At 38.9% G+C, this 27,758-nt stretch overlaps 2 protein-coding genes across 2 annotated transcripts in view; one reads left to right on the plus strand and one right to left on the minus strand.

The window, feature by feature from the left end:
• Window positions 1-16,700, plus strand: part of RAVER2 (ribonucleoprotein, PTB binding 2) — an 85,172-nt gene extending 68,472 nt beyond the window's left edge. The window contains exon 12 of the mRNA XM_070405287.1: window positions 14,609-16,700. Coding sequence (XP_070261388.1) covers window positions 14,609-14,755 — 147 coding nt within the window. The 3' untranslated portion in view covers window positions 14,756-16,700. The remainder of the gene's footprint in view (window positions 1-14,608) is intronic.
• JAK1 (Janus kinase 1) overlaps window positions 16,697-27,758 on the minus strand; it is a 138,484-nt gene continuing 127,422 nt past the window's right edge. Inside the window, exons 18-25 of the mRNA XM_070405286.1 lie at window positions 25,499-25,649; window positions 25,262-25,356; window positions 22,732-22,924; window positions 21,870-21,994; window positions 21,373-21,545; window positions 19,630-19,747; window positions 18,892-19,002; window positions 16,697-18,230 (exon numbers count right to left, since the gene is read on the minus strand). Of these exons, the coding sequence (XP_070261387.1) occupies window positions 18,135-18,230; window positions 18,892-19,002; window positions 19,630-19,747; window positions 21,373-21,545; window positions 21,870-21,994; window positions 22,732-22,924; window positions 25,262-25,356; window positions 25,499-25,649 (1,062 nt within the window). The 3' untranslated portion in view covers window positions 16,697-18,134. The remainder of the gene's footprint in view (window positions 18,231-18,891; window positions 19,003-19,629; window positions 19,748-21,372; window positions 21,546-21,869; window positions 21,995-22,731; window positions 22,925-25,261; window positions 25,357-25,498; window positions 25,650-27,758) is intronic.

The following is a 27,758-nucleotide window of genomic DNA, read 5'->3' on the forward strand; positions in this document are numbered from 1 at the left end:
ATCAGTATAATTGGAGTCTCAGGAGGAGAGGAGAAAGATAAATGGGGCATAAAATATTTGAAGAAATAATGGTGTAAAAAAAAAAAACTTCCAAAATTTGGTTTAAAAAAGACTTACAGATCTGAGAAATTCAGAGACCTCCTCTGCGAAACAGGATAAAGAAAAGCAACGTGTTTTTTTTTTATCTAGGCACATTAGTTAATATGCTGAAAACCAAAGTTATAATGAGATTATCATGAAAGCAACCACAGAACAGTAACGCACATTTTCTTGAGCTAGACTTTCTCAACCTTGGCACTATTGACATTCTGGGCTGGGTACTTCCATTGAGCAGGGCTGTCTTGTACATTGTTGGATGTTAGCAGCATTCTTGTCTTCTACCCATTCGATCCCACCTCCCCCAACTGAGAACCACTTGTTAAAACAACTGGTTAATGTGGGTAAATAAAAAAGATAATATATTTTCTCTTTTAAAACTTATTTAAAAACAGCATCATGACAGAATATTGTGGGGTTTGTAATGTTTGTAGATTTAATATATTTGACAACAGTACAAAAGACAAAATGGGGTGAGTGAAATTATGTTTGTGGGGTTATTACATTAGAACAATATTAACTCTAAGTAGACTGTGATAAATTGTGGAATACATATTGTAATCCAGAAAGCAGTCATTAAAAATTACAAAGAAGTATAGCTAAAATGTCAATCATTTTATTATCATGGAATTTTAAGAACATTTGATTAAGTCAAAAATATCAGGAAAGGAGAAAAAAATAGGATGAATAGAAAACAAATAGCTAAGTGGTAAATCTCAATTGAATGATGATAATAGTTAAATGAAAATGGACTGTATGTCCAATTAAAACAAAGAGATTGTCAGAACAAGGCAAAATTGTACATTTTTACCACTTCTATTCAACCTTTTACCTAAGGTTTTAGTGCAAAAAAGTTTTTAAAAGTATGGAATAGGAAAGTAAAAGTGAAAATGTCTCCTTGCATATGACATGATTCTTTACATTAAATTCTAAGAATCTGAAAAACAATCAGACTAATAAGTAAACTTTGCAAAGTCACAAGATAGAAGGGCAATATGGAAAAAAGTGATTTGTATTTCTCTGGGACTCTTACAAGGCTATGTACATGTGTAGGATTGCACATGCTTAGGAAAGACCCTAAAATGAAGACAAAATTGTCAGCTCTCTGGCTGGGTTGAAGGCATGGCCCAACACACACACACACAGCCCCTCAACAAAGTCTGGGAGCCTTATTGGCTCCAGGTGTTAAAGGGAATCTCTGTCCAGTCATTATCTGGCCACTAAGCTAACAGTACAGTCTTCAGTGACCACACACGACAAAGAAAACAGACTTTATATAACTAGTTTAGAAAAGTCACTAAAACAACAAAGAGCAATAACAAATTTTGAAGAGGGAGTGCAATCTGATTTCCAGAGTTGCCACATTATATTATTTTAAGTGGCCAGTTTCAACAAGAAAACCTGAGACATGCAAACAAGTAAAAATGTACGGCTCATACGCTGGAAAAAGCAATTGAGAGAAACTCGTCCTAAGGAATCCTAAACATTGTACTTACTAGACAAAGACTTAAATCACCTATTTTAAGTATATTTAAAGAATGAAAGGAAACCATATCTAAGGAACTAAATGAAAGTATGAGAACAATGTCTCACAAAATAGAAAATTTCAATGAGACAAATTATTTAAAAAGGATCAAATAGAAATTCTGGATTTGAAACGTACAATAGCTGAAATGAAAAGTTTTCTAGGGCACAGCAGCAGATTTGAACAGGCAAAAAAAGGAATCAACATGTCTGGAAGAGAGGTCAATTGAAATTATCCAGTCTGAAGAATAGATAAAGACAAGAAAAATGAACAATAACGTGTGTTGGTGAGGATGTGGAGAAATTGTTACCCTCATGCATTGCTGGGGGAAATGTAAAATGCTGTGCTGCTTTGGAAAACAGTTTAGCAATTACTGAAGGTGTTCAGTGCAGCGTTACCATATTAGCTAGGTATATTCCCAAGAGAACTGAAATATATGTCCACGCACAAAATTGTACATGAATTTTCATAGCAGTATTATTCATAATAGCCAAAAAGGAAACAACTCAAGTGTCATGCACAGAGCAGGGCCCATCAGGGGGTTGAGGAGCTCCCCCCTGTCACTCACAGAGTAGGGCCGATAGGGGAGTTGAGCACCGCCCCCTGTCACCCACAGAGCAGGGCAAATCAGGGGGTTGGGGCGCCACCCTCTATCACCCACAGAGCAGGGCCGATCAGGGGGTTGGGGCGCCGCCACTTTCACACTCAGGGCAGGACCGATGGGGAGGTTATGGCTCTACCCCGTCACACACAGAGCAGGGCCCATGGGGGTTGTTGGGGCGCCGCACCCTGTCACACACAGAGCCGCAGGGCGATCAGGGAGTTTGGTCGCTGCCCCCTGTCACGCTGATCCTGGTGCCGGGAGGCCTCATGGCTCCACTGATCCTGGTGCTGGGAGGCATATTACCCTTTTACTATATAGGATAGAGGCCTGGTGCACAGGTGGGGGCCGGCTGGTTTGCCCTGAAGGATGTCCTGGATCAGGGTGGGGGTCCCCACTGGGGTGCCTGGCCAGTCTGGGTGAGGGGCTGAGGGCTGTTTTCTGGAAGCGGGTGACTGAAGCTTCCAACCGCTCCTTGTTTTCTTTTTTTTTTTTATTCTGGGCCAGCTTTAGCTCTGAGGCCTCACCGCTGAAAACATTGATACAATGTTGCTAAAGCCCGGCTGAATGAAAGCCGGTTTCTGGGGTTTTGTTTATCTTCTTATTTGCAACATAGTACATAGTTGCTTAGAGTTGTAGCTCAGAGGCCGGCAAGTGAGGCAGGGAACGTTGGAGTCAGAGCAAGCAAACCTCATGTTCGCTTCCAGCTGCCTGGCTGCCGGCCACCATCTTGGCTGAAAGTTAATTTGCATATACTCACTGATTAGCCAATGAAAAGGGTAGCGGTCGTACACCAATTACCATGTTTCTCTTTTATTAGTGTAGATAATTGCCATTGAGCTTCAGTTATTTTCTCAAAAACTGCATTTCTTAAATATTTGAACTGTTATTGAAAAAAATCAGAAATAGATTATTAAAAAAAGTTTAAAATTTGTCCTACTTGCTCTAGCAGTGATAATAGCATTATAGCCGCCTATATAATCCTGTTAGTTTGAATGTGCCAGTGGAGTTTGACACGTCAGGTTTGAGATGGAGGTAAATAGGTACATCTATGTCAGATGGTTGGAAGAAGCTCACCTGAAGGGAGCAAATTCACTGGATATTTTTAAACACCTAAATCTAATATCTAATTATAATGTCACAAACATCCCCCACCCCTTCTTTTAGGAAATAGGTAAAATAAGTCAATTTCTTTTAAGCAACTTTTCATTTTGACTTGGTCATTAGTTTCAATAATGTAAGCAGTGATTTTCAACCTTTTCCATGTCATGGCACACATAAACTAAATACTAAAATTCTGTGGCACACCAAAAAAAAAAGTATATTTTGCCCCCCCCCCCCCCAAGAAAAACATAGGTTAATTTTGATTCATTCACACCATATGGCTATTGTGTTGGCTCTTGTCATTTTTAAAATTTCAATTTACGGGGAAAGAGGTCAATGCCCCTGACCACATAGTCAGGAATTGCATGTTTTTAAAATGCTTGTAGCACACTGTTTGAAAATTGCTGGTGTAAAGATTAACATAAGAATTATCTCAGCTGTTTCATATGACTGTTCACACTGTGGGTTTTTTTGTTTTGTTTTGTTTGTTAATTCCCACCCGAGGATATTTTTCCATTGTTTTTGTTTTTGTTTTTTTTAGAGAGAGAGTGGAAGAGAGAGGGAAAGACAAGAGAGAAACATCGATGTGAGAAAAGCACATCCATTGGTTGCCCTCTGTACACACCCCAACTGCTCTGCTGTACGTGCCCTTGACTGGAATCAAACCTTTGGTTCGCAGGCTGATGCTCTGTCCACTGCGCCAAACCCGTTAGGGCGGTTTGTTGTTTTGTTGTTTTTCATTTAACACTGATCATACTGGGTTGCTCTTTGCTATGCTGTACATTAGGAGAATACTACTTACCTGGGTATTGTAATCTTTTGTTCCTTTTGGTCAACAAGGCATCTTTCCTGCCAAGAAGCTGGCTGCCTTTTCCAGTGAATCAGCTACAGAATGTGTGAAAAGATGGTGTGATGAGGAAAGAGGAAACAAAAAAAAGGAAAGGTGTATATGATGCTTAGTCCTGTCCTTTATTGCCTAATGCTGCCACCTAGTGGGAAAATAATGCAGTGAGCCTTGCCAAAAAGATTTTTGTGTGGACTGTGATAGATCTCCATCTTGTGGCAAACACTAACTATATAAAGTATTTTTAAAAACCTAAACCCACTTTAAACAATAATTGTGAAACCACAGATTATTTTTATATTAATCCTAGATAACAACTTGGAAAACACTTTTAAAAAATGAGTTTTGCTAAAAATTGTAATTAAGGAAAGCAAATTTTGAAATGTATTTTAACTTACCCTTATTACTTTTTTATTTATAGAACAATACTGTGTTCACCACCAGATTTATTTATCTATTTTTGTTAATCCTCACCCGAGGATATTTTTCCATTGATTTTTTTTTTAGAGAGAGAAGGAAGGGGGAGAGACAGAGAAATATCTACGTGAGAGACACATCAATTGGTTGCCTCCCGCACCCAACCAGGGCCGGGGATGGAGCCTGCAACTGAGGTATGTGTCCTTGACCCAGAATCAAACCTGGGACCCTTTAGTCTGCGGGCTGACACACTCTAGCTACTGAGCCAAACTGGGTAGGGTCTAAGTTTATTTTTTTAATTAAATTTACTGGGGTGAAATTGTTTAACAGGATCATATAGGTTTCAAGTGCACATTTCTATGAGACATGATCTTTAGCCCCATTTTACCTTTTCTAAGTTTTGTCTCTTTAGTGGAGTCATATTTGATAGAGAACCTAAAAAGAACTCTACCAGTTTTTCTAGAATCTCAACCGAACCCTTAATATCCCTTTCTTATAGTTCCAAGTTCAGCTTTTGTCTTTTCTGCATTATTAGGCACAGTTCATTTCTAAAATTTTATTTAAATATAATTTTCCCAATGTTAAAATGTTTTTAAACCAACATGCTTCATTTTGTAATATTAATAACAAAAATTTTCGCCGAAACCGGTTTGGCTCAGTGGATAGAGCATCGGCCTGCGGACTGAAAGGTCCCAGGTTCGATTCCGGTCAAGGGCATGTACTTGGGTCGTGGGCACATCCCCAGTAGGAGATGTGCAGGAGGCAGCTGATCGATGTTTCTCTCTCATCGATGTTTCTAACTCTCTATCCCTCTCCCTTCCTCTCTGTAAAAAATCAAAAATTTTGTTTTATATATATATGTATACACACACATAGGTGTTTTCATTTCTCATTATGCTTGAGTATTCAAATCATTTTGAGTTGATGTATGATGTCAGCTAAGGGTCAGTTTCATTCTTTTGCATATGGCTGTTCAGTTTCCCCAGCACCATTTATTGAGGAGACTGTCCTTCCCCATTGTACATTCTTGGCTCCTTTATCATAAATTAATTAACCATTTATGTGTGGATTTATTTCTGGCCATTTTATTCTGTTCCATGTGTCTGTATTTTTTATGCCATACTGTTTTGATTACTGTAGCTTTGTCAGACAGTTTGAAATCAGGATGCGGGATGCCTCCAAATTTGTTGTTTTTCAAGATTGCTTTGGCTACTTGGAGTGTTCTGTAGTTCCACACAAATTTTAGGATTATTTGTTCTAGTACTGTGAATAATGCCTGTAGAATTTTGATAGGGATTGAATTGAATCTGCAGAATACTTTGGATAACATGGACATTTTAATACTAATTTTTCCAATCCATGAGTACAGACTATCTTTTCATTTATTTGTGTCGTCTTCAGTTTTTATTTCATCAGTGTCTTATACCTTTCAGTGTACAGATCTTTCATCTCCTTAGTTAAATTTATACTTGTTTTTTATTCTTGATGGTATCATAAGTGGAATTTTCTTAGTTTCTCTTTCTGATAGTCATTATTAGTGTATAGAAAAGCAACTGATTTTCATATACCCATTTAGTATCTTGTAACTTTACTGAAATCATTTATTAGTCCTAACAGTTTTTTGGAGGAGTCTTTAGGATTTTCTTTGTATAATACCATGTTATCTACAAATAGTGAGTTTTACCTCTTGCTCTCCAATTTGGGTACATGTATTTATTTATTAGCTTAATTGCTCTAGCAAGGGCTTCCAAACCTATGTTAAATGAACGTGTCAAAAGTGTGCATCCTTGACTTGTTCCTAATCTTGGAAGAAAAGCTGTCAGCTTTTCACTATTGAGTCTGATGTTATTTGTGGGCTGGCCACATGTGGCCTGTATCGTGTTGAAGTACATTCCCTTTATACCCACTTTGTTGAGGGTTGTTAATCATGAAAGGATGGTGAATTTTTTCAAATGCTTTTTCTGCACCTATTAAGATGATCATGGTTTTGTTAATGGGGTGTATCACATTGATTGATTTGTGAATGTTGAACCATTCTTGTACTATTCCTGGGGTAAATCCTATGTGATCATGGTATATGATCCTTTTAATGTTTTGTTGAATTCAGTTTCCTAATTATTTTGTTGAGGATTTTGCATCTGTGTTCATCAAGGATATTTGCCTGTAACTTTCTTTTCTTGTAATGTCCTTGTTTGGTTTTGCCTCCTTGTTTATTTTTTGGAAGACTTTTAGAAGGATTGGTACCAGTTCTTCTCTAAATATTTGGTAGCATTCACCAGTGAAGTCATCTGGTCCTGGACTTTTGTTTGTTGGGAGGTTTTGATTACTGACTTAATCTCATTACTAGTAATCAGTCTGTTCATACTTTCTAGCTCTTCATGATTCAGTCTCGGAATTTATCCATTTCTTCTAGGTTGTCCGTTTTGTTGGCCTATGAGTGCTCATAGTAGTCTGTTATGATCCTTTGTATTTCTTTTGTATCACTTGTAACATCTGTTTCGGTTCTGATTTTATTTGAGTCCTCTGTCTTTTTTTGTGATCAGTCTAACTAAAAGTTTGTCTATTTTATTTTTTTTAAAAATCAGCTTAGTTTCATTAATCTTTTCTATTATCTTTTTAGTCTCTATTTCTGCTCTGGTCTTTATTTTTTTCCTTCTACTTTGGACTTTGTTCTTCTTTTGCTTTATTCACTGAAGTGTAAAGTTAGAGTGTTTATGTGAGATATTCCTTTTTTCTTAATGTTAGCATTTATTACTGTGAACTTTTAAATCCTCACCTAAAGATATGCTTTTTAAAAAAAAATTGATTTTAGAGAGAGAGGAAGGGAGAGAAAAAGAGAGGAGAGAGAAACATCCATGTGAGAAAGAAACATCGATCGGTTGCCTCCCATCCGGGCCCTGACTGGAGACCGAACCCACAACCTAGGTTGTGCCCTTGACTGGAAATCAAGCCCACACCCTTTTGGTGCCTGGGATGATGCTCTCTTACACCCACTGAGCCACCCGGCGGGGCAGAACCTACCTATGAGAACTGCTTTTGTGTCTCATAAGTGTTGGTATATTGCATTTCCATTTTCATTTGCCACAAGGTATTTTTTAAAATACTCCTTTAATTTTTTGACTCATTGGTTGTTCAGGAGCATGTTGTTTCTTTTCATATATTTTTAAATTTTCAGCTTTCTTTTTGTAATTGTTTTCTGTTTTCCTACCATTGTGGTCAGAAAATATGCTTGGTATGATTTCAGTCTTCCTAAATGTATTGAGACCTGTTCTGTGGCCTAACATATTATCTGTCCTGGGGAAGTTCTGTGTGCACTTGAGAAGAACATGTATTAGGTTGCTTTGGGGTGGAACGTTCTGTATACGTCTGTCAGGACCATCCGTTTTAATGGGCAGTTTAAGGCCAATTTCCTTTTTTATTTTCCTTCTGGATGATCAATCCAGAAATGAAATATGGGTGTTAAAGTTCCCTGCTATTATTGTTCACTATTTCCCCACGTTTCTGCTGAAAATCTATTGACAGTCTAATGGGGGTTGCCTTGTACTTAGTAAGTTATTTTTCTCTTGGTGCTGTCCTTGTCTTTAACGTTTACACTTGAATTATAACATCTTGGTATGGGTCTCTGTGTTTATCTTGTCTTGAAATCTCTGTGATTCCTAGATCTGGATATCTGTTTTCTTCCCCTGGTTTGAAACATTTTCAACCAGTATTTCCTCAAATTAAGTTTTCTTCCTCTTTCCCCTTTCTTCTCCTTCTGGAGCCCCTATAATGCAATTGTTGATCTGCCTGATGTTGTTCCATAACCCACTTAAGCTTTCTTCACTTTTGTTCATTTTGCTATTCTGATCGGATGAGTTCCACTGCCCTTTTCGGGTTCACTGTTCCTTTCTTCTGCTTCATGTGGTCTGTGTTGAACCTTGCTATTGAATTTTTCAGTTCACGTACTGTATTCTTCAGCTCTGTGATTTCTGTTCAGTACTTTCTTATATTTTCTCTTTGTTGAAAATCTCACATTGTTCATCCATTTTTCTTCTGAGTTTGGTGAACATCTTTATGACTGTTATTTTGAACCCTTTTCAGGTAATTCACTTATCTCTATTTTATTAAGGTCTTTTTTTGTTGTTCTTTCATTGGAATTGATTCCTCTATTTATTTTCCTTGATTCTCTGTGTTAGTTTCTATGCATTACATAAAACAGTCACCTCTCCCAATCCTGGATTGGCCTTGTGTCAGAAAAGAACCTTATCATTCAACCCTGCCCTGGCTCTTTCTTGTCTTCAAAACTTTGTGATTATCCAAGTAGCCTACTTCACTCTTCATGGCCCCCAGTAGTTGAAGTTGTGCCAAAACCTGTCAGTTTCCCAAAGGGGAAAGTCTCATTCAGCACCTACATTCAGACACTCAAGCAGTAACTTTGAGGATTAGAATATACCTATTTCAGGGGAAGACTGGGAGATGGGCATGTCTGTCTGCCCCCTCTGCACTGAGCCCTGAGGTGATGGCCAGTTAAGAACTGTTTATTTGCTACCATCCTGTTGAACCCATGAACACAAGCTCTGCCAGCCACCAGAGCCAGGCGACCAAGACGTATCCTTTGGGTGGCCGCTGCAAATCCCAGACATGTACACAAACTCCTTTCCCAGAAACACTGACAACCTGCAGGGACACAGATGGAGAGCAGAAGATGGTGCTGGCCGCCTCCATTTTGGAGATTATCTCAGTAGTTCTGTAGATGCATGTTACAGTAGATGCCTAGCCCGCAGGCTTTCCTGTGGATGCATGCCCCATGACTTTCCAAGCTAGATGTTTTGAGAGCTCATCTCTCAGGTGCAGATGTGGGGTTCAGACCCTTTGCTCCTCAGGGAGAAGCTCAGGGTTGTGAGTTCCCTCCTAGTTATGGGTTGTCACACTGAAGGTGGGGTTTATGGCGAGATGGTGTCTCAGTCTCTCTACACTTTCTGATATAGGTGTTTTTCTCATTTGCCTAATGTGTAGGAGTGTCTTACCTAGTTCTTGGGTTTCTTTCAGAGGCAATGCCTCCATCTGTAGCTGTAGGCTTGATTTGTCCATGGCCCCCCCAGCCTTTGGCAACCACTTTTCTACTCTGTTTCTATGAAGTTGACTTTTTCTTTTTATTCTATATATAAGTGATACTGTATGGTATTTGTCTTTTCTCTGTGTGGCTTATTAACTGAATTCCCTCAAATTTCATCTGTGTTGTCTCAAGTGCAAAATTTCCTTCTTTTTGAAGATTAAACAATATTCCTGTATGTTTGTATGTATATAATATTTTCTTTATCCATTTATGTGACAATGGGCACTTAGTTTGTTTCCATACCTTGGCTACTGTAAATGATACTGTAAATGATACTGTAAATGAATGTTGGAGTACAGATATCTCTTCAAGATGATGATTTTGTTTTCAAAGGAAAACAGTATACTCAGTATGGGATTGTTGGGTCATATAGTAGTTCCATTTTTAATTTCTTGAGGAATCTCCATGGTGTTGTCCATAGTGGTTGTACAAGTTTACATTCTAACCAAAGTGTACAAGGGTTCTTTTTTCTCCCCGTACTCACCAACATTTATCTCTTGTCTTTTTGATAATAGACTTCCTAACAGGTGTGAGGTGATTTTGATTTGCATTTCCCTGATGATTAGTGACACTGAGTTCTTTTCATGTACTCAGTCCTGTTGGCCATTTGTATGTCATCTTTGGAAAAAAAATGTATATTTAGGACAGTGATGGCGAACCTTTTGAGCTCGGCGTGTCAGCATTTTGAAAAACCCTAACTTAACTCTGGTGCCGTGTCACATATAGAAATTTTTTGATATTTGCAACCATAGTAAAACAAAGATGTATATTTTTGATATTTATTTTATACATTTAAATGCCATTTGACAAAGAAAAATCAACCAAAAAAATGAGTTCGCATGTCACCTCTGACATGCATGTCATAGATTCGCCATCACCGATTTAGGACCTTTTCCCTTTTTAAAATCAGGTTGTTTTTTTGCTATTGAGTTGTGTGAGTTATGTATGTTCCCTGTATTTTCTGGATATCATCCCCTTATATGTGGTTTGCAGATATTTTCTCCCAGCCTGTAAGTGGACTTCTCATTTTGTTGATGGGCTCCCTTTGCTGTGCAGAAGCTATTTGATTTTATGTAATCTCACCAGTATTTTGGCTTTTGTTGCCTATGCTTTTGGTGTCAAATCCAAAAAAATCATTGCCAAGACCAATGTCAAGGGGAGGCTTACCCCTGGTTTTCTTTTAGTAGTTTTATGGTTTAAGAGCTTACATTTAGGTCTTTAATTCATTGAGTTAATTTTTGTGTATGTTGTAAGATAGTGATCCAGTTTTATTCTTTTGCATGTGGTTATCCAGTTTTCCACCATTTATTGAAGAAACTGTCCTTATTGTATATTCTTGGCTCCTTTGTCATAAATTGAGTATAGATGCAATGGTTATTTCTGGTCTCTCTATTCCATTGATTTTTGTGTCTGTTTTTATGCAAATACCATACTGGTTTGATTGCTATTGCTTTGTAATAGTCTGAAATCAGAAAGAGTGATGTCTCCAGCTATGGTTTTTTTCAAGATTGGAGTCTTTTGGGGTTCCATATTTTAGGACTGTTTATTTCACTGCTGTAAAAAATACCATTTGAAATTTCATAGGGATTGCTATGGTAGTTTGGATATGTTAATATTAATTCTTCCAATTAATGAACACTAAATATTTTTAAATTGATTTGAGAGGAAGGGAGAGAAAGAGGGAAACATCAATCAGTTACCTCCTGCACACGCCTGACCAGGGATTGAACCTACTACGTGGATATGTGCCCTCACTGGGAATCGAATCTGCCACCTTATGTGACAATGCTCCAACCGAGCCACACCGGCCAGGGCTGAGCACGGAATATTTTGTCATTTATTGTGTCCTCTAATTTCTTTCATCAATGTTATTGTTTTCAGTGTGTAGATTTCTCACCTCTGAGGTATTGTATTGGTTTCGATGCCTATATATTATCTATATCTATATATATATATATGTCTATATATATAGAGAGAGAGATATTTAAATTTTCTTTTTGAAGTTCATTGTTTGTAGTAATGCACCTGATTTTTGTATCTTGCAACTTTACTGAAATCGTTTATTAGAGCTAACAGTCTTTTTCATGGAGCTTTTAAGGCATCGATATATAATATCATATGAAAACAGACACTGTTACTTCATGATTTGGATACCTTTTGTTATCTGTGGGCTTGTCATATATGACCTTTATTATACTGAGGTATGTTTCTCTATACTCAGTTTGTTGAGTTTCTATCATGAAAGAACACTGAATTTTGTCAGATGATTTGAGATGATCATGATTTTTATCCTTTATTAATAGGGTATATCACATTGATTTGTAGCTGCTGAACCATTCTTGGACCCCTGGAATAAATCCCATGTGATATGGTGTATGATCCTTTTAATGTAGTGTTGAATTTAGTTTGGTAATATTTTGTTAAGGACTTTTGCATCTATGTTTATTAAGGATATTTGCCTGTAATTTTCTTTTCTTATAATGTCCTTGTCTGGTTTTGGTACCAGGGTAATGCTACCCTTGTAAAATGAGTTTTGAAGTGTTGCCTCCTTGTTTATTTTTTTAGAAAAAATTGAGGATTGGTATTAATTGTTATTTAAATGCTTGGTAGAATTTACCAGTGAAGCCATCTAGTCCTGGAATTTTGTTTAAGAGGTTTTTTGATTACTGGTGCAATCTTCTTACTACTAATCTAATCATTCTGTTCAGAGTTCCTGTGTCTTCATAATTCAGTCATATTTGTGTGGTTCTAGGAATTTACCCATTTCTTCTAAATTATCCAATTTGTTTGCCTATAATTATTCTTAGTGATCTCTCTGATCCATTTCTGATAGGTTGTAATGACTCCTTTCATTATAACTTTAAGTCCTCCTTTTCTTGGTAAGGCTAACTGAAGTTTTGTCAATTTTATCTTTTCAGAAAACCAGCTCTTAGTTTCGTTTATCTTTTTCTATTGTCTTTTTAATTTCTATTTTATTTATTTGTTTGATCTTTGTTATTTCCTCCTTTCTACCCACTTTGGGCTTAGTATGTTTCTAGTTCCTTGAGGTGTTATGTTATTTGAGATCATTCCTTTTCTTCATGTAGGCATTTATCACTATAAAATTCCCTTAACTGCTTTTGCTGCATTCCACAAGTTTTGATAAATTGTTTTTCACTTTCCTCAAGATTATTTTGATTTCTTTGATTCATTGTTCAGAAACATGTTGTTTAACCTCCCTTATTTGTGAATTTTCCAGTTTTCTTTTTATAGCTCTTTTCTAGTCTCATAACATTGTGGTCTGAGAAGATGCTTGATTAGATTTTGATCTTAAATTTATTGAAACTTGTTTTGTGGCTTAATGTACAATCTATCTTGGAGAATGTTCCATGTGTTGAGAATGTGTATTTGGTAGCTTTGGGGTGGAACATTCTGTATATGTCTGTAAGGTCCATCTGGTTGAATGTGTAGTTAAAGGCCAATGTCTTCTTAATGATTTTCTTCCTGTATAAAGTGGAGTGTGCACTTTCCCTGCTCTTATTATGTTGTTGCAGATTTCTCACATCAGAAGATTAATATTTGTGTTGTATATTAGGTGCACCTATTTTGGGTTCATAAATATTATTACATCCTCATGATTGGTCTCTTACTACATTCTTCGGTTTAAAGTTTATTTTGTCTTGAGATAAGTACAGTTACCTTTGCTTCATTTGATGTCTATTTGTATGGAATACTGTACTCAGCAAAGTTGTCCTTCAGAATTGGAGAGACAGTTATCCAGACTAAAAACAGCTGGAGTTCGTACACCTGTTAAGAATTGCTTTTTTGTCTGCCATATTCTTATGGATCTCATGGACACTGGCTGGTTTTCAGAGCTAGATGTTTTGGGAGCTCATCACTCCCATGGAAACCTTAGAAGTTGAGGCACTCCTCAGAACTAGAAGTTGGCGTTCCCTCCCAATTGGATGGTGCTGTGCTGGGGTTTATGGCAGGTATCTCTCAGCCTTTCTTACCCATGTGGGCATTTCCTTTGTGCAATGTGTACTAGTTTCTGGGTCTCTTTCAGGGGGAATTATCCAATGTGTAGCTGTACATTTGGTGAGGCCATGGAAGGAGGGCACTCAGTAGCCTCCTGTGTCATCTTTGTGTTGGTCAACTCTCCTGTATCCCTCTCCTTAACATGAGTGAGAGCTCTTTTTTACAAGGAGTTGTGACAGACTCATCATCTGTCCCCTGTGAAGTTAACCCTCATTTTAAAAATTGTGACCGTTGTAATTTTAATGTGAAAAGGCTCTCCTGCAGCTGGAAGTTTTCCTCATGAGTCACTTCTACACGATTGTCACATGTAGTATTTGTAAAGGCTAAAACTAAAACATTAGGAGCTCCCAGGGTTGTGCCACACAGTCTAATTTCTTGTATTATTTGTGAAGAACATTTTGCCCTTATCGTAAACACTTCTACATCAGAATCTCTGTGATGCAGCCTAGAAATCTACATTTTAATAATTTCTAAAGTTTGAATTCACATTGCTTGTTAGAATTCATCATCGTTATTTTCATTGACATCTTCTGCCAGTTTTTACATCTGCTAGGTTATTCTCTTGCTATACAAACGTAACCTCTAATTTGATATGCAGCTCAGTTTCTTAGCCACTCTCCTTCCTCAGAGGAATACTGAGACCAGGTGTTGATATTCTGGTTCAGAGGGGTGGAAATAGGTAATCAGCCGAAGCAACTGCAATGTCTTTCTTTCCCCAAATGTGGGGGTCGGGGAAGAAAGGGCATTCAGAGACTGGGTTGTATTTTGCACAAGTGATTTTGATTGTTACTTATTCTGCTATTCTGTTTTTTATACCAAATCAGAAGTAGAATGGCTTTTCTTATACCCATCTTTAACAAGCCAACTGTAATTTAGATTTTAGCATTAGTTATGATGTTTTTCTCACAGGTGTCATCTTTAAGAAATGAAAAGCGAGGTTCATCTTATCTCATCTCTGCCCCGGAAGGTGGTTCCGTGGAATTTGTTGACCAGCATTCTCAGGGCACAGGAGCATATTACATGGAGACCTACTTAAAAAAGAAGCGTGTGTACTGAGCTAAGTTCTCTCCTTATATAACCTCCTATGGCTCTTTGAGTATCTCTGCTGTTCATCGCTGCCTTAACTACATTCATACTAGCCATATCCTTTAAATACGGGTTTATAATTTCCCAGAAGGAATTGTGTTGTGCAGCAGGCAGAATTGCCAAATAAAAAGTAAGTAGCAATAAGAAGGGACCTTTTCCAATAAAAGTAGATGCATCTTAATCAATGCGGTATTAACTTATAGTCCAGTGCAGAAATTAACAATATTCCTTATTTTAGGACTGGGAATAATTTTGGCACCATACATAAAAATTTGAAGCAATAAATGGGAAACAGTCTTGTTTCCTGGGCCTTAGAAGAGTTTCTTACATGCCAATGTGCATTTCTATTTACCTTCCCTAGAAGTAATCTTATTTATAGATTTTTAGAATTACAAGAGTACAAGTACAAAATGCAGCAATACTGAAAAAAAGATGCTATACATGCAAACTAAATTATTAGCCACATACACCAGCCATGTAATATAAAACCCCCCCAGAGAGTGATACCCTGGTATACACTACCACAGATTCCTTACTTCTAATATGTTATTAACCATATATGCCTTTTGTGAAAAAACAAGGTATTTTAAGAAAAGTAGCTTTGATGCTATTACTTAATCGGGTGGCAAACCATACCCTGCGATTAATTTCAGTCCTCCACCTGCTTTTATACAGACTACAAGCTAAGAATGATGTTTACATTTTTAAATGGTTGGAGGAAAAATGAAAATTTTAGGAAATTGTGTCCATACATAAAATTTTATTGGAACACAACCATGCTAACTCATGCCCTGTCTAAGGTTACTTTTGTTCTACAATGGCAGGGCCAAGTAGCTGGACAGAGACCTGCAAAGTCTCAAATATTTATCATCTGGCCCTTCATGGAGAAAGTTTGCTGATCCCTGATCTAATAGTACTAATTCCCTAATCCTTTTACTTCACCTAAAGAAAGACCTTTAACTTTTGCACCTGACTTGTAAGTGGCAAGGAACTTAGGTTTCTGTCTCATTCCATGACGTATCGACTAGTAATTAGATCATTAAATGCATTATTCCACAGTATGACAGTAAAGCAGTCAATGCTGTTCTTTCTGAAAGAGTCTTATGGAGTGATAGTATTTACCACCATTTTGAACTAATAATAATAAGCTTTACTTCACTTTGTCTCTTATTCTGTTGTAGTATGTTAGGCTAAAAATAAAACAATTTTGTTGCATATAACTTCTGACATCACCATTTCCTGAAGACATTGGTATTAAACGCATGAGAAACCCTTTGCCACCTGGAAATATCAAAGTTTGTTCCTTGTTATGAGACTGTAATTGATAAGGAATTTAGGAATCTCAATGATCCTAGTCTTTTTGAACTCAGATTGTTAAATATCTTGTAATTTGGGGGACTTACTATTTTTGACCATGATAATGAGGTATCTATCCTGTTTTAATTATGCAGTTAAAAAAATTGGTGCATATGTTGTAAAAAACATTATTTCGTCTAATTTATTGCATATATTAACTTCTTTTGGAAAATGAAAGCTAGACTAATTTCTAAGAAGGATACAAGGATACTACCTATGAATAACGATCAGGATAGGCATGACTCAGCAGACCAATAATGGGTTCTCCATGCTCTGCACTTCTGCCCATTTTCCTGCCGCGTTAAACTTCAATGCTTAGTCACACACATAAGATGGCGAATTTTAAATAAGAGCTGCGAAATGAAAATTCATTTACAGCACATGTGGATCTGCCCTCTGTCCTGGCTTATGCACCACTAACATTAGACATAAGTACAAATCAAGTGTTGTTAGTAAGAAAGACCCTTCCCAAAGTCTATATTGTTATTTTTCTAAGTAAACAAATTGTTTGAAATGCTTTGAAATGGAGTCTTAATATTAAAAGGCATATGCATGTGAAGTCTCGTATTATTTATTTGTATAAACAGTAAACAAAGTGCATATAGAGTGGCCACAGGTTTGACACAGACAGACATCTTGGTGATGGAGGATCATTGAACAAATCTAAATGGATCAATCCAGAACTCTCTCTTTTCAGGCTCAAAAGGTAAAACAAAACATTTTTCATACTCTTTCTTGGTCATAAAGATCTAATGGTTCACATTGAATCAGAGATTAGACATTTTGCTTACCCAGCTACCTCAAAACTGTCTAGTGGATCCTGAACTCCATAGTGCTGCTAGCGGGTTCTTTTCTTTCAAGTCTTATTCCCCTGGGCAGCGATTTTCAACCAGTGTGCCACCAGAACTGTTAAAACATGCAATACCTGACTAGACAGCGATGTACTCTTTTCCCTTGTCAAAAAAAAAAAAAATTACAGCTAATACAACAATAGCCATCTGGTGTGAATGAACCAAAATTATATCTTTTTTTGGTGTCCCATGAGTTGAAAATCGCTGCCATAGGATGACGGTCAAAATAGTGATCGACTGTTATAGATGGCGGGTAAGTACTGAAACACTAAGAACAGTGCGATGTAGTATATATTCTGACTGGTTGCCTCCAAAACCAATGCTGGAATAGCTTGCCCCAAAGTGGTCGAGTTATAAAAGGATATATATACATTGACATTTCTTAAAAGCGTGTATAACATCATCCAGGTTCTTGGAATCAAATCTGTTTAGCAGTATACTGTTTGGGAAAGCACTGGCACAGGCTGAGTTCTCAAGAATTAACACCAGGCAGCAAAGGGTCTATTCCATAGCAGTCCCCCGAGCACAATCAGTTTTCTTAAAAAAAATAAAAATAAAAGGGTACCGCTGGTCACCCAAGGGGACAGGAGCTAAGCTACTGGAAAAACAAAACAACTCCAAGTTTAAAGTCCTATTGATGACAAGAATACACTCATCTTTGTATAGAAATGATAGTATACTAACTGGTATCTAATAGTTCAAGAATGCTTGCTCTATCACTATATAGATGATGTATTGACTAAGTCCATTTACCTTTATCTTTTGATTTATGCACCAGAAAAATATTTAAATCAGCTGGGAGAAAGCAATCATCTTGAGATTTTGTTTTGAAAATATCCTATTCTGGTACACAACTGTGATGGTACACTAGCCAGATGAAATGGTGGTATATCGTTCCAAAAGGAGGAGTGCTTACTAATATTTTGGTTGTCATTAAATTTGGCACCAATAATAGTGACAAATAACGAGGAAGTACTTACACATATTAAGCACCACAGCGTGCCTTATACGTGAATTACGTACCCAAGTATCTTTTTAGACAGAATACAAAGTTTTTCCATTAAAATTTTTTTAAATGACTTGGGTATTTGTTGGGGAAGAGGACTTAATACACAGTGAGATTTAAATGCTATTCATGCTTCTTATTTTAAAAGTGCCTCAAATCCTTCAATAAGGTTCTGGAAGGTTGTCCGATTATTTGGTTGGAATTCCCAGCATTTTCTCATAAGTTGATAAACCTGTAAAAAGAAGAAACAGTAACAGTAAAAAAAAAAAAGTATAGAAATGTAAATGACTTTCCATAAGACTAGATAACAAGGGTATTGGAATGATTAATATAGAAAATGTCACACCTATATTTCATAAATATTTTAATATTTGAGAAGCTCATGGGTTAAATGACCTTAAAAAAAAAATCCAGGTCATTATGGTAAACCAATTTAAAGGTGAAGTATTATCTTAGTTTAGATTCTGGGTACCTTACTCTAAGATGTACTGAATAGTATGAATTAGTCTTAAAGGCTCAATTCACTTTAGAATACAAAAAACTGAACATCTTAAATGCTACATCATAAATGCTATCAGTAAGTAGGACAAACTTCTACACAAAATGTATATATGTATTTTTCACAATAAGGCTATACCAAAATATGCTCCTATGGTACTTTCTGAGGTGAGCCTACTTTTGGAGGGAATCCTTGCTTTGAACATAATTTGTGGCTGTCATCTGGCCCAAAGATGATTTCTCAAATATCTGAAATTCAGCTTCAGAAAACAGTTTTAAAGAACTGTCTACTCCTCCCTGCTCCTCCCACCTTGTCCCTTGCTGGATAAATGCAAACTGTGAAAACATAGTAACATTTGAGTGGTGTAACTGTGAAGTGCCCGGCCCATAAATACCTCATCTGGACAGTTGGGAGGACAAGGCAAACGTTTTCCTTCTTTCAATGTGTTCACAAGTCTCGTTACTGTCATCTGGCCGTGAGTGGGGCCTATCATTTTTAGGAACAACTATGTAAAATAAAACCAGACAAGATGTTTTAGGTTGCATATATTTATATAAACCAGATTAAGGTGGAATTTCTAGAATAAACTGGAAATTAAAATAATAAAAAGGCTTTTTTCCATAGTAACTCTAAATGCAAGTCCAAAAATCCTTATTAGCACTCAATGATCAGACTCAACCCACCACTCCTCCTGGCCAGGGAGCCTTCCCAGTGAGAATGACCTCATTTAGGAATACGTGAAGCTCAGACAAAGCTCCTACCCAGGGCTCCTTCACACACAGGAGACCCTTGAAAGTCAGGGTTATCTGAGAGAACTTTGGGCTCCTTGGGAAAGCAGGATGTGGGAGAGCCACACAGAGTGTCAAGGAATAAACCAAGTTAGATGGAAAGCAACACTTTCCATTATAATACACGAGCTGGATCCCACTTAAGAACTTAAAACGTACAAAGCAGAAGGATGGACACGTTTTTGTTGTTGTTAATCCTTACCTGAGGATATTTTTCCCATTGCTTTTCAGAGTGGGAGAGAGACTGGTTGCTTCCCTCACACGCCCTGAAAGCATATGCGGGCCAGGGCTGGACACATTTTAATTGGGTGCTAGGCTCAAATGAACAGACAAGTACAACTTACGGCCATGGGACTGGAATCTGAATCACAGTAAGTAAGCAGCTCGTGCAGAGTCACTCCGAAGGACCAGACGTCAGAGGCAATATAAAATTTACACTGAATTAGACATTCTGGGGCGTACCTAAAAGAAAGGAAAACATGAAACTTCACTTCCTGCAAAGGAGATGCCAACAGATAAATACCTTACAAGAAAAATCACCTTTGGTTTGTCTTAGAATTTAATATTCTACGACATGAAAGTATGTATTAATCTCAGTACATATTTCCTCCAAAACAATAGCAGGGTAAGTTTGTGCTCTCCACGTGGAGGCAGGTATATGGGGACAGGCCCCAGATTTGATTTGCCTACAAGTTCAGAACGAATCAGCAGTGACCTCCCTGCCCAGTCCTCTTCCAGTGTCAGCTGTTTTGATGAATGATACCCAATTGCCTAAGCCAGAAATTGAGGCATCCCATATCTGATTTCCTAAATACTTCTCATACCTACTCACCTCTCCTAAACCCACCATCACTGGCTCTGGCTGAATCAAGCCTCTCTGGCTCCCCTCCATTCCACAGTGACCTTTTAAAAACAAGTCCCCACCCAACAGTACCCCAAAGCTCGTGGGATCCCCGCCCCCCAAGGCAGACCTCCCACTTCATGACCAGCCACACCGAGCTGATGTCAGTTCCTAGGATACCACTGCTCTTGCCTCATTCTTTTGAGTCACACATGCCTTCTTCTAACCACCTTTACAACCCCCCATGGATCTTTTAAGGTTTCTTAGGACTTCCAGAAAACCAAGCCTGAACCCCCTATATTTATGGTACCATGAAATTGGTTACCTCACCCATTAAACTCTAAACTTTGTCTGCTTGTGTCTTGACTCGTTTGATTAATGAACAAAGGCAGGTTTAGTCTCCACGGATGGGAGAGATCTCTGTTTGTGTCTATGTAGGATGTACCTCCCAGGTGCTCATTAGTTTAATGGGGGTGGGTAGGGTCTGGAGTGGACACTTAACAACTTCTCTCCTGGACAGTGTTCTGGGCTGACAGGTGGAAAGCAGGGAAGACTGGTGATTCAAGAGAATATGCCCACGTTTCCCATGGATTTTGCTCTGCTCTGTCCAGGGTCTCCTTGGATCTGTTCCATGCCCACTTTGTCACCTCATTCCTGCCCCCTTCTCCTACCTGCCCTCCAAGGCTGCCTCTACAGGGATGTGCCTACTCTAACTGCTAACAGTTTTAAGAACCATATTAGATAAGTGCCTTCTTGCTTGGCCGGTGTGGCTCAGTGGTTGAGCGCCGACCTATGAACCAGGAGGTCATGGTTTGATTCCTGGTCAGGGCACATGCCCGGGTTGTGGGCTCCATCCCCAGTGGGGGCGTGCAAGAGGCAGCCGATCAGTGATTCTCATCATTGGTGTTTATATCTCTCCCCTCCTCTCTGAAATCAATAAAAATATATTTAAAAAAAGTAAGTGCCCTCTCCTGGGAAACTGGAGATGCGGAGGTGATGGTTACATTTCTCTATTCTTTGGAAGATGGTGCCATTCGAAGCTCAGACATTTCTCTGAGTTGCTTTCAGTGGAAGAGCCTAAAGCTGTTTCCTGAGGGCAAAGATCAATCAATTCCAAATGTTCTAAGGCCTTTCTAACACCAACTCAGGTAAGAGGAATGGGAGACATGCACAGAGCTAGAAAGGGCCTATCAAAACAGCAGAAACCCTATGAAATACTGATGAAACCAAAGTCTGTTTTAGTTACCAGAACACAGGGCTGTCCCGGTCATCCTTGACTGTGTAGTACTCCTTATCGGTTTCAATTGCTTTAGTTAAACCGAAGTCTCCAATTTTCACTTGGTGCTCACTTTCAACAAGGACATTCCTTGCTGCTAAGTCCCGGTGAACATACTGTCGTGACCCCAAATAGTCCATCCCCTGGGGAGAGAAGTAAAGGCAGAGGGCATTGCTGAAGGTCAGTTCACACTGTATTTCCTATCATTTCATACAAAAAAAATACAATTCACATATCACTGTTTGGGTTTTTACTTTATGCAAAAATAGTAAGACCAATCTGATTCAAAGAAACACAGTAAATCAGCTATACTTAACAATCAGTTCAGTTTCTTAGTAGAGGCTAATTATTCATCCTAGTCGTGTAGAGCAAAATAAACTCAGTGCAATTATCAGAAAGTCTAATTACAAACCAATCACCCAGGATGAATGCCCCTTTTTGTAATCTTTAACATGCTTCTTCTTTACCTTACAAATCTGAACAGCATATTTTAACTGCTGTTTGAGGTTAATTTTGTTCTTATTCTTTGGAAGATATTCCTTAAGGCTTCCAGAAGGCAGAAATTCCATGATGAGCTTAATACCATTTCCTCCTGTATTCAAAACAGAACAAAACATCAGTACGAAGTTACCAAAGAAAGGAACTGAGGGAGAGTAATGGGCACAGGATCTGGGGACACTTCAGCATCACCTCTGAACCACAGGCAAGTCCCCCAACCTCGAAAGCCCCACAGCCTCTGGCCCCTCAGCAGTGACAAGGATAGTAACACTCGTGTACCCACCCCAGAGCCATCAGCATTCACTGAGAGAATACAGAGTGTGCTGCAAACCACCAGGCAAATAATAATGAAAAAAAAATATATGAACCACATCATTTCACTGCCAATTTTAAAGTACTGGCTTGCAAACAGATACACTTCTTAGTAAACACCATTTGCCACCTTGCCTTAGACAACTAGAAAATGAAATATCCTGGCTAGAGTTGGATCAGAAGACTAGGAGAAGGGAGGGGTGGGTGTCAGTTTCATACTGCTGTGTGCCTCCAGTGCCAGTATCCGGACAGGTGCTGGTCAGTCCCCCGGGTGGGTGTATGAACAGCCTGGAAAGATGATGCCGGGGTCATCCCCTGGCTGGGAGGGAGGCTGCGCGGCTTCCCTGGAGCTCTGCAGCTGCTGAGGGATGTCAGTGCCTACAACTTCGAAACCCTACAGCTCATGGGGGCCACCAGCTAGCGCACATACAGCTGCGGCACTGCCGCCTCAGCACTGGCCCTTCTGATCCCAGACAGGCGCTTAGTCTTTAAAAATCAACCCTACTTTGCACAACATACCATCCTCTGTGCAGATGCCTTTGTACTTGACAATGTTCTCGTGATAGAGGTTCCTTAAGATTTCAATTTCCTTCTTCAGATCAGCTATGTGGTTCCCTCCACTCTCAGGCTTCAGGGATTTGACAGCCACCTGCTCTCCTGTATTGTCCCCTTCAGGGTCATACCTGCAGAGCTCAACCTTCCCAAAGTGGCCCTGGAGGAAAGATGCATGTGCTGGATTAGCCTGGGCTGGCAGGAACATGCTCAGAAGTTGAGGCAAGATGCACTCAAGAACTCCCAATGGGGAAAGGCTATCTCTTCAACAAATGGTGCTGGGAAAACAGGAGAAAACACATGTAGAACAATAAAACTGGAACCCTACTTCACACCACTCACAAAAATTAACTCAAAATGGATCAAAGACTTAAACATAAGACCTGAAACCATAGAACTCCCAGAAGAAAACATAGGGAAGAAGCTCATTGGAATACTGGTATTGGAAATGGATTTTTTTATACATGATGCTAAAAGCCCAAAAGAAGAAAATGAACATATGGGACTACATAAAACTCAAAAGCTTCTGTACAGCACAAGAAACAAATTAACAAAATGAAAAGACAGCCTACAGAATGGGAGAAACATTTTGCAACCATATATTGGATAAGGGTTTAATATCCAAAAAAAATATAGAACATAAATACGTTAATAAAATAAAAAAAAACTGAAAAACTTAATAAAAAATGGGAAGAACTAGAGACATTTTTTCAAAAAAGGACACACAACAAGATGCTTAACTTCACAGGGAGATGCAAGTACAACCCACAAAGAGCAATCACTTCACATCATTAGAATGGCTACCATCAAGAAAATAAAACGACAGGTGCTGGTAAGGATGTGAAAGGGAACCTTACACACTATTGGGAATGTTTATTTGTCCAACTACTACAGAAAACAATATGAAGGTTCCTCAAAAAATTAAAAATAGATCTATAATGATCCAGCAGTTGCACTTCTTGGAGAATACCCAAAGGAAATGAAAAAAGGAATTCAATGACATATTTGTACTCTATCTTTATCACAGCACTATTCACAATAGGCAAGATATAGAAAAAATACAAATGCCCATCAATGACAAATGGGTAAAAAAAAGAAGTAATGCATATATACAATGGAATAGTATTTAGTCAGGAGCAAGGGTGATATTCTGCCATTTGCAATACCATAAACAAACCTTGAGCACAATATGCTAAGCGAGATATGTCAGACCAGAGAAAGACAAAAACAAACAAAAAAATCTAAAAAATCAAACCTCTTTAAAAAACACAAACCACAGTTATAGTGTAGTTATCAGGGATTTAGGACAGATGGTGTTTAAGGGTATGGACTTGTAACGTACTAAAATAGCCACAAAGATTTAATGTACAGTACACTGAACATAGATAATACTGCATTATAAGTATGTAATGTGGTAAACATCATTACATAGGCAGCCATATTATAATATATAAGTCTATCAATGTAGCACACACTACATACCTTTAATTTATACAATGTTACATGTCGAATTTTTTCAATTAAAAAAAAAAGATGAGTCTTGCTCCCCATGCTGTTCCCCTGAAGACCAGGGGTGCCAGCATAGGCTGACCTTGCAGTAGCTGGCTCCTACTGGCTTCTACCATCACCACAGCCACTTCCTCACATGCCATCCTATTACTGAGCTAAGACAAGGCAAGTATCAGGTGGCTAGTGAATCCAGTTTCCATGGAAATGTAACCCAAAGGAAATGGAGGTTATTTTTGGCCAAGTAGGACCACTGTGGCATTCATGGACAGCCCAGTGCACACCCTACAACAGAGGCACCATGGAGTCATTTCAAGAGCCTTGCATGGGAGCCCTTTTGAAGAAAGGGATTAGATCCCAGCTTAGCGACTTGACAGTGATGTCGGTCCAGACACCAAATCTTTGAGCTGGTCTAGAGGTGCTCAATGTATACAGCAGTAATAACCCCTCAGGGATACTGTGAAGAACTAGGGACTCTGTGCTTGTAAAATACCCAGCATGTGGCTTGGCACACCACAGACATTCAAGGCAGGACACAGTCTTATTTATTTTACGGAACTACAGAAAAATCTGTATAAAGATGCAAGTCCCAGTATCTTCTCTATCACGTTAAATGTTAGGAAACTCATTTGAGGTCCAAAGGAAAGCTGCTATGGCATTCTGTGTAGTGAATCCACCCCCATTTAAGCAGCCTCGTAGGACACAGATGCCCAGAGATTTTCCTATTTCCACCGTATCTGTACCTACTCCCCCATATTGCTCCCTCTGCATGCTCTTCTGCCCCTTTGTGAACATGCCCTATGTGCATATACAGCCACATGCGCATGCTGTCACTATGTGAGCGACATAACCCCTGTGATACAAGTGTCCCAAAGAAAGTGCAATAAGATACGTTCTCTTATGAACTTTGACCAGAAATGGGAAAGAATGGAAAGCAGCTTTAAATGCAGATGGAGAGGATGGGGTCAGGGAGTACTAGGATATAACTTGCCTCTCCCAAGTCTCGGATTCTCTTTAAGAAGCGCTTTTCAAAATGTGTGGGATCCACTTCGGTTGCTGGCTTTTTCTCTGAAACGATGTCTGGATCTAACAGAAGAAAAATGAAAACATTAAAAAGACATGACTGCCACTCTCAGGCTCCCAGTTATCAGCTATCCCTGGCCCCCAGCCAGCTCTCCAGGGCATGGGCTGATCTTGGTTACGTAAACAGGGCCAGGCAGTGTCTTACTCTGCTCTTCCAGCTTATTGATGTCTCTCATGATGGCTCGGAAAAAGGGTCTCTGGTTGGGGTCGTAGTTCATGCAGCGAGTCATAAGGTCAGCCAGCTCTTTACAAGACGGTGTCACTGGTCTGCACCGGCTTTCATAGAATCTCTCTTTCTGTGAAGAAGAAGAGAACATGGAAGAAACCAAAGGAACCACCCACAAACCTTTTAGCCCCAGGGCAGGAGGAGTAATCAATACTAATTTAATTTCCAACAGCTCTGCTTAAAGGTAGATTTCATAGACGTGCATGGGAAAATCTCTGATAAAATAATCTGAACCCCAAGAAGCTGCATTCCAGTCAAGTAACCCAACCTTTCTGGAATACAGTTTGGCAACATGTATAAAAATCTCCAGGTCCTTGAAACCCTTTGACTCATTAATTCTAATTATTGTATGACAGAAATAAATCAGATATAAACAAAGATTTATATGTCAAAGTATTCCCTGCAGAATTAGATAGAACAATCCAAGTTTGAAAACAGCCCAAATGCCAGATATAAAATTAGTTAAGTAAATTAGAGTTTAACAGAGCAATCAACACTTACATTGAATTTATAAAATTGTAAAGCTTATTTAATCAAGTACTCAATATTAATGAAATGACATAGCATGTATAACTCTAGCATGATCCCAATTTTGTTTTAAAAAGAGATATGAACAGACTGGAAGACAGTATGCCAAAGTGTAAAATAGTGGTCAGGAGTGACAGAAATATGGTGATTGCTATTTTCTTCAACTGTTTATTACTTTAAAATTCAGAAACAAATAATTGATGCCACTCAAAAAAGAACTAAGTGAAATTACTACCCTCCAGTTTCTGTCTGTAGCTGAATCCCAAGAGTACTAGTTCCTCTTCTTGTCCCCCTGAGGGCGAGGATGTGAGAGTTAGGGTCCCAGGGGAGGGGAGAGATTAGGATTACGGAGCTGAGACCGCCCTCACCTCTGAGGGTCACTCACCTTCCCTGTCACAGGGCTGTCCAACCCAACCAAGGCTACCCGGGAGGAGACTGGCGGACTTCTTTTATCAAAGGCACACACCCTTCCTCACACCATCCCTGTATCCTGCTCAGCCCTGGGTACACAGCAGGTACTCAATAAATTCTGACAGACAACAAAGGGTATGCTGTTTTATTTCCAAGGAAGTTCAAAATAAAATGATCTTCCCAAAAGCCTAGGCTGAAAATTCCAAAGAGATTTATAGACCTGATGGTTTCCCTACTGGTTTTGCCCTAACACCCTTTTCCCATGTCCTGCACCATCTTTACTTGGCCAAAGATTAACTGGTTAAAGGTTCTCCCTCTTCAATGACCTCCTACGTACACACCCTCCACTCTGGGTCCCAATGCCACTCCTGTTCTAGCCTCGGAGCATGAGTCCCTGCTGGTCTCTCCTCAGCCTGTCCATTCCAACCATGTGTCCAGATGAACTGTCCCCAAGTCGACCTCTGACCATCTCTCTCCTCAACGAAACTCTTCAATGTCCCATACGACACACCCAAGTAAAATTCATGCAATCGGGGCTTCTTACAATCTGACTACAGACATCTCTCCAAACTTATCACCTGTCATTCCTCACCATACTCTAGGCCAACGAAACCACTCACTGCTTCCCGTAGACAACTGAAGTGCCACCTTCCCCCTGGACTTCGAGCAGCTCCTCCCAGCTACAAGGTATATCTACACCTCTGAACACAGGCATATTCGAATCTCCAAATCACTGGGTCTGGGTCAGTGGCCCTTTACTGTTATTTTTACTACTTTATCCCTTTGGAGTCAAGAGTCTCCACTCTTTCCACAAGTGAACAAGAGCGGTTGAAGCCTCGCCTGTTTCGCAATCTAGCTGGGGAACCCAGGTGAGAGTCTTAAGCTCCTGCGCCTGTTACCTGACCTGTAACGTGTACAGTGAGGGTAATGGCACTCCTACCTAACTGCAGGGCTCTTGCACCGACAGTATGAAATATTCTTTATGGAATCCTTATTTTGTTATTTTAGCCCAATTCTCCTACCACATCCTCAAGGGAAGGCAAGGCCTGTCTGTTTTCTTGTGAGCCCCCAACTTTTATCTAGACAATGCCTGATACACAGAAGGAACTCAACAAATATCTGTATTAATTTTGCTGACTAACAGGCACTTGAAATCTCAGATAAATAATACTATAATGATCTACTGACATGTATTGTGTGCCTGGCACTATATGTGCATTATGTAGTTAGTCTTCACAGA

This window comes from Myotis yumanensis, unplaced genomic scaffold (genome assembly GCF_028538775.1).
Source record: "Myotis yumanensis isolate MYYU_CA2020_CCGP unplaced genomic scaffold, mMyoYum1.0.hap1 SCAF_2, whole genome shotgun sequence".
NCBI classification, from domain to species: Eukaryota; Metazoa; Chordata; class Mammalia; order Chiroptera; family Vespertilionidae; genus Myotis; species Myotis yumanensis.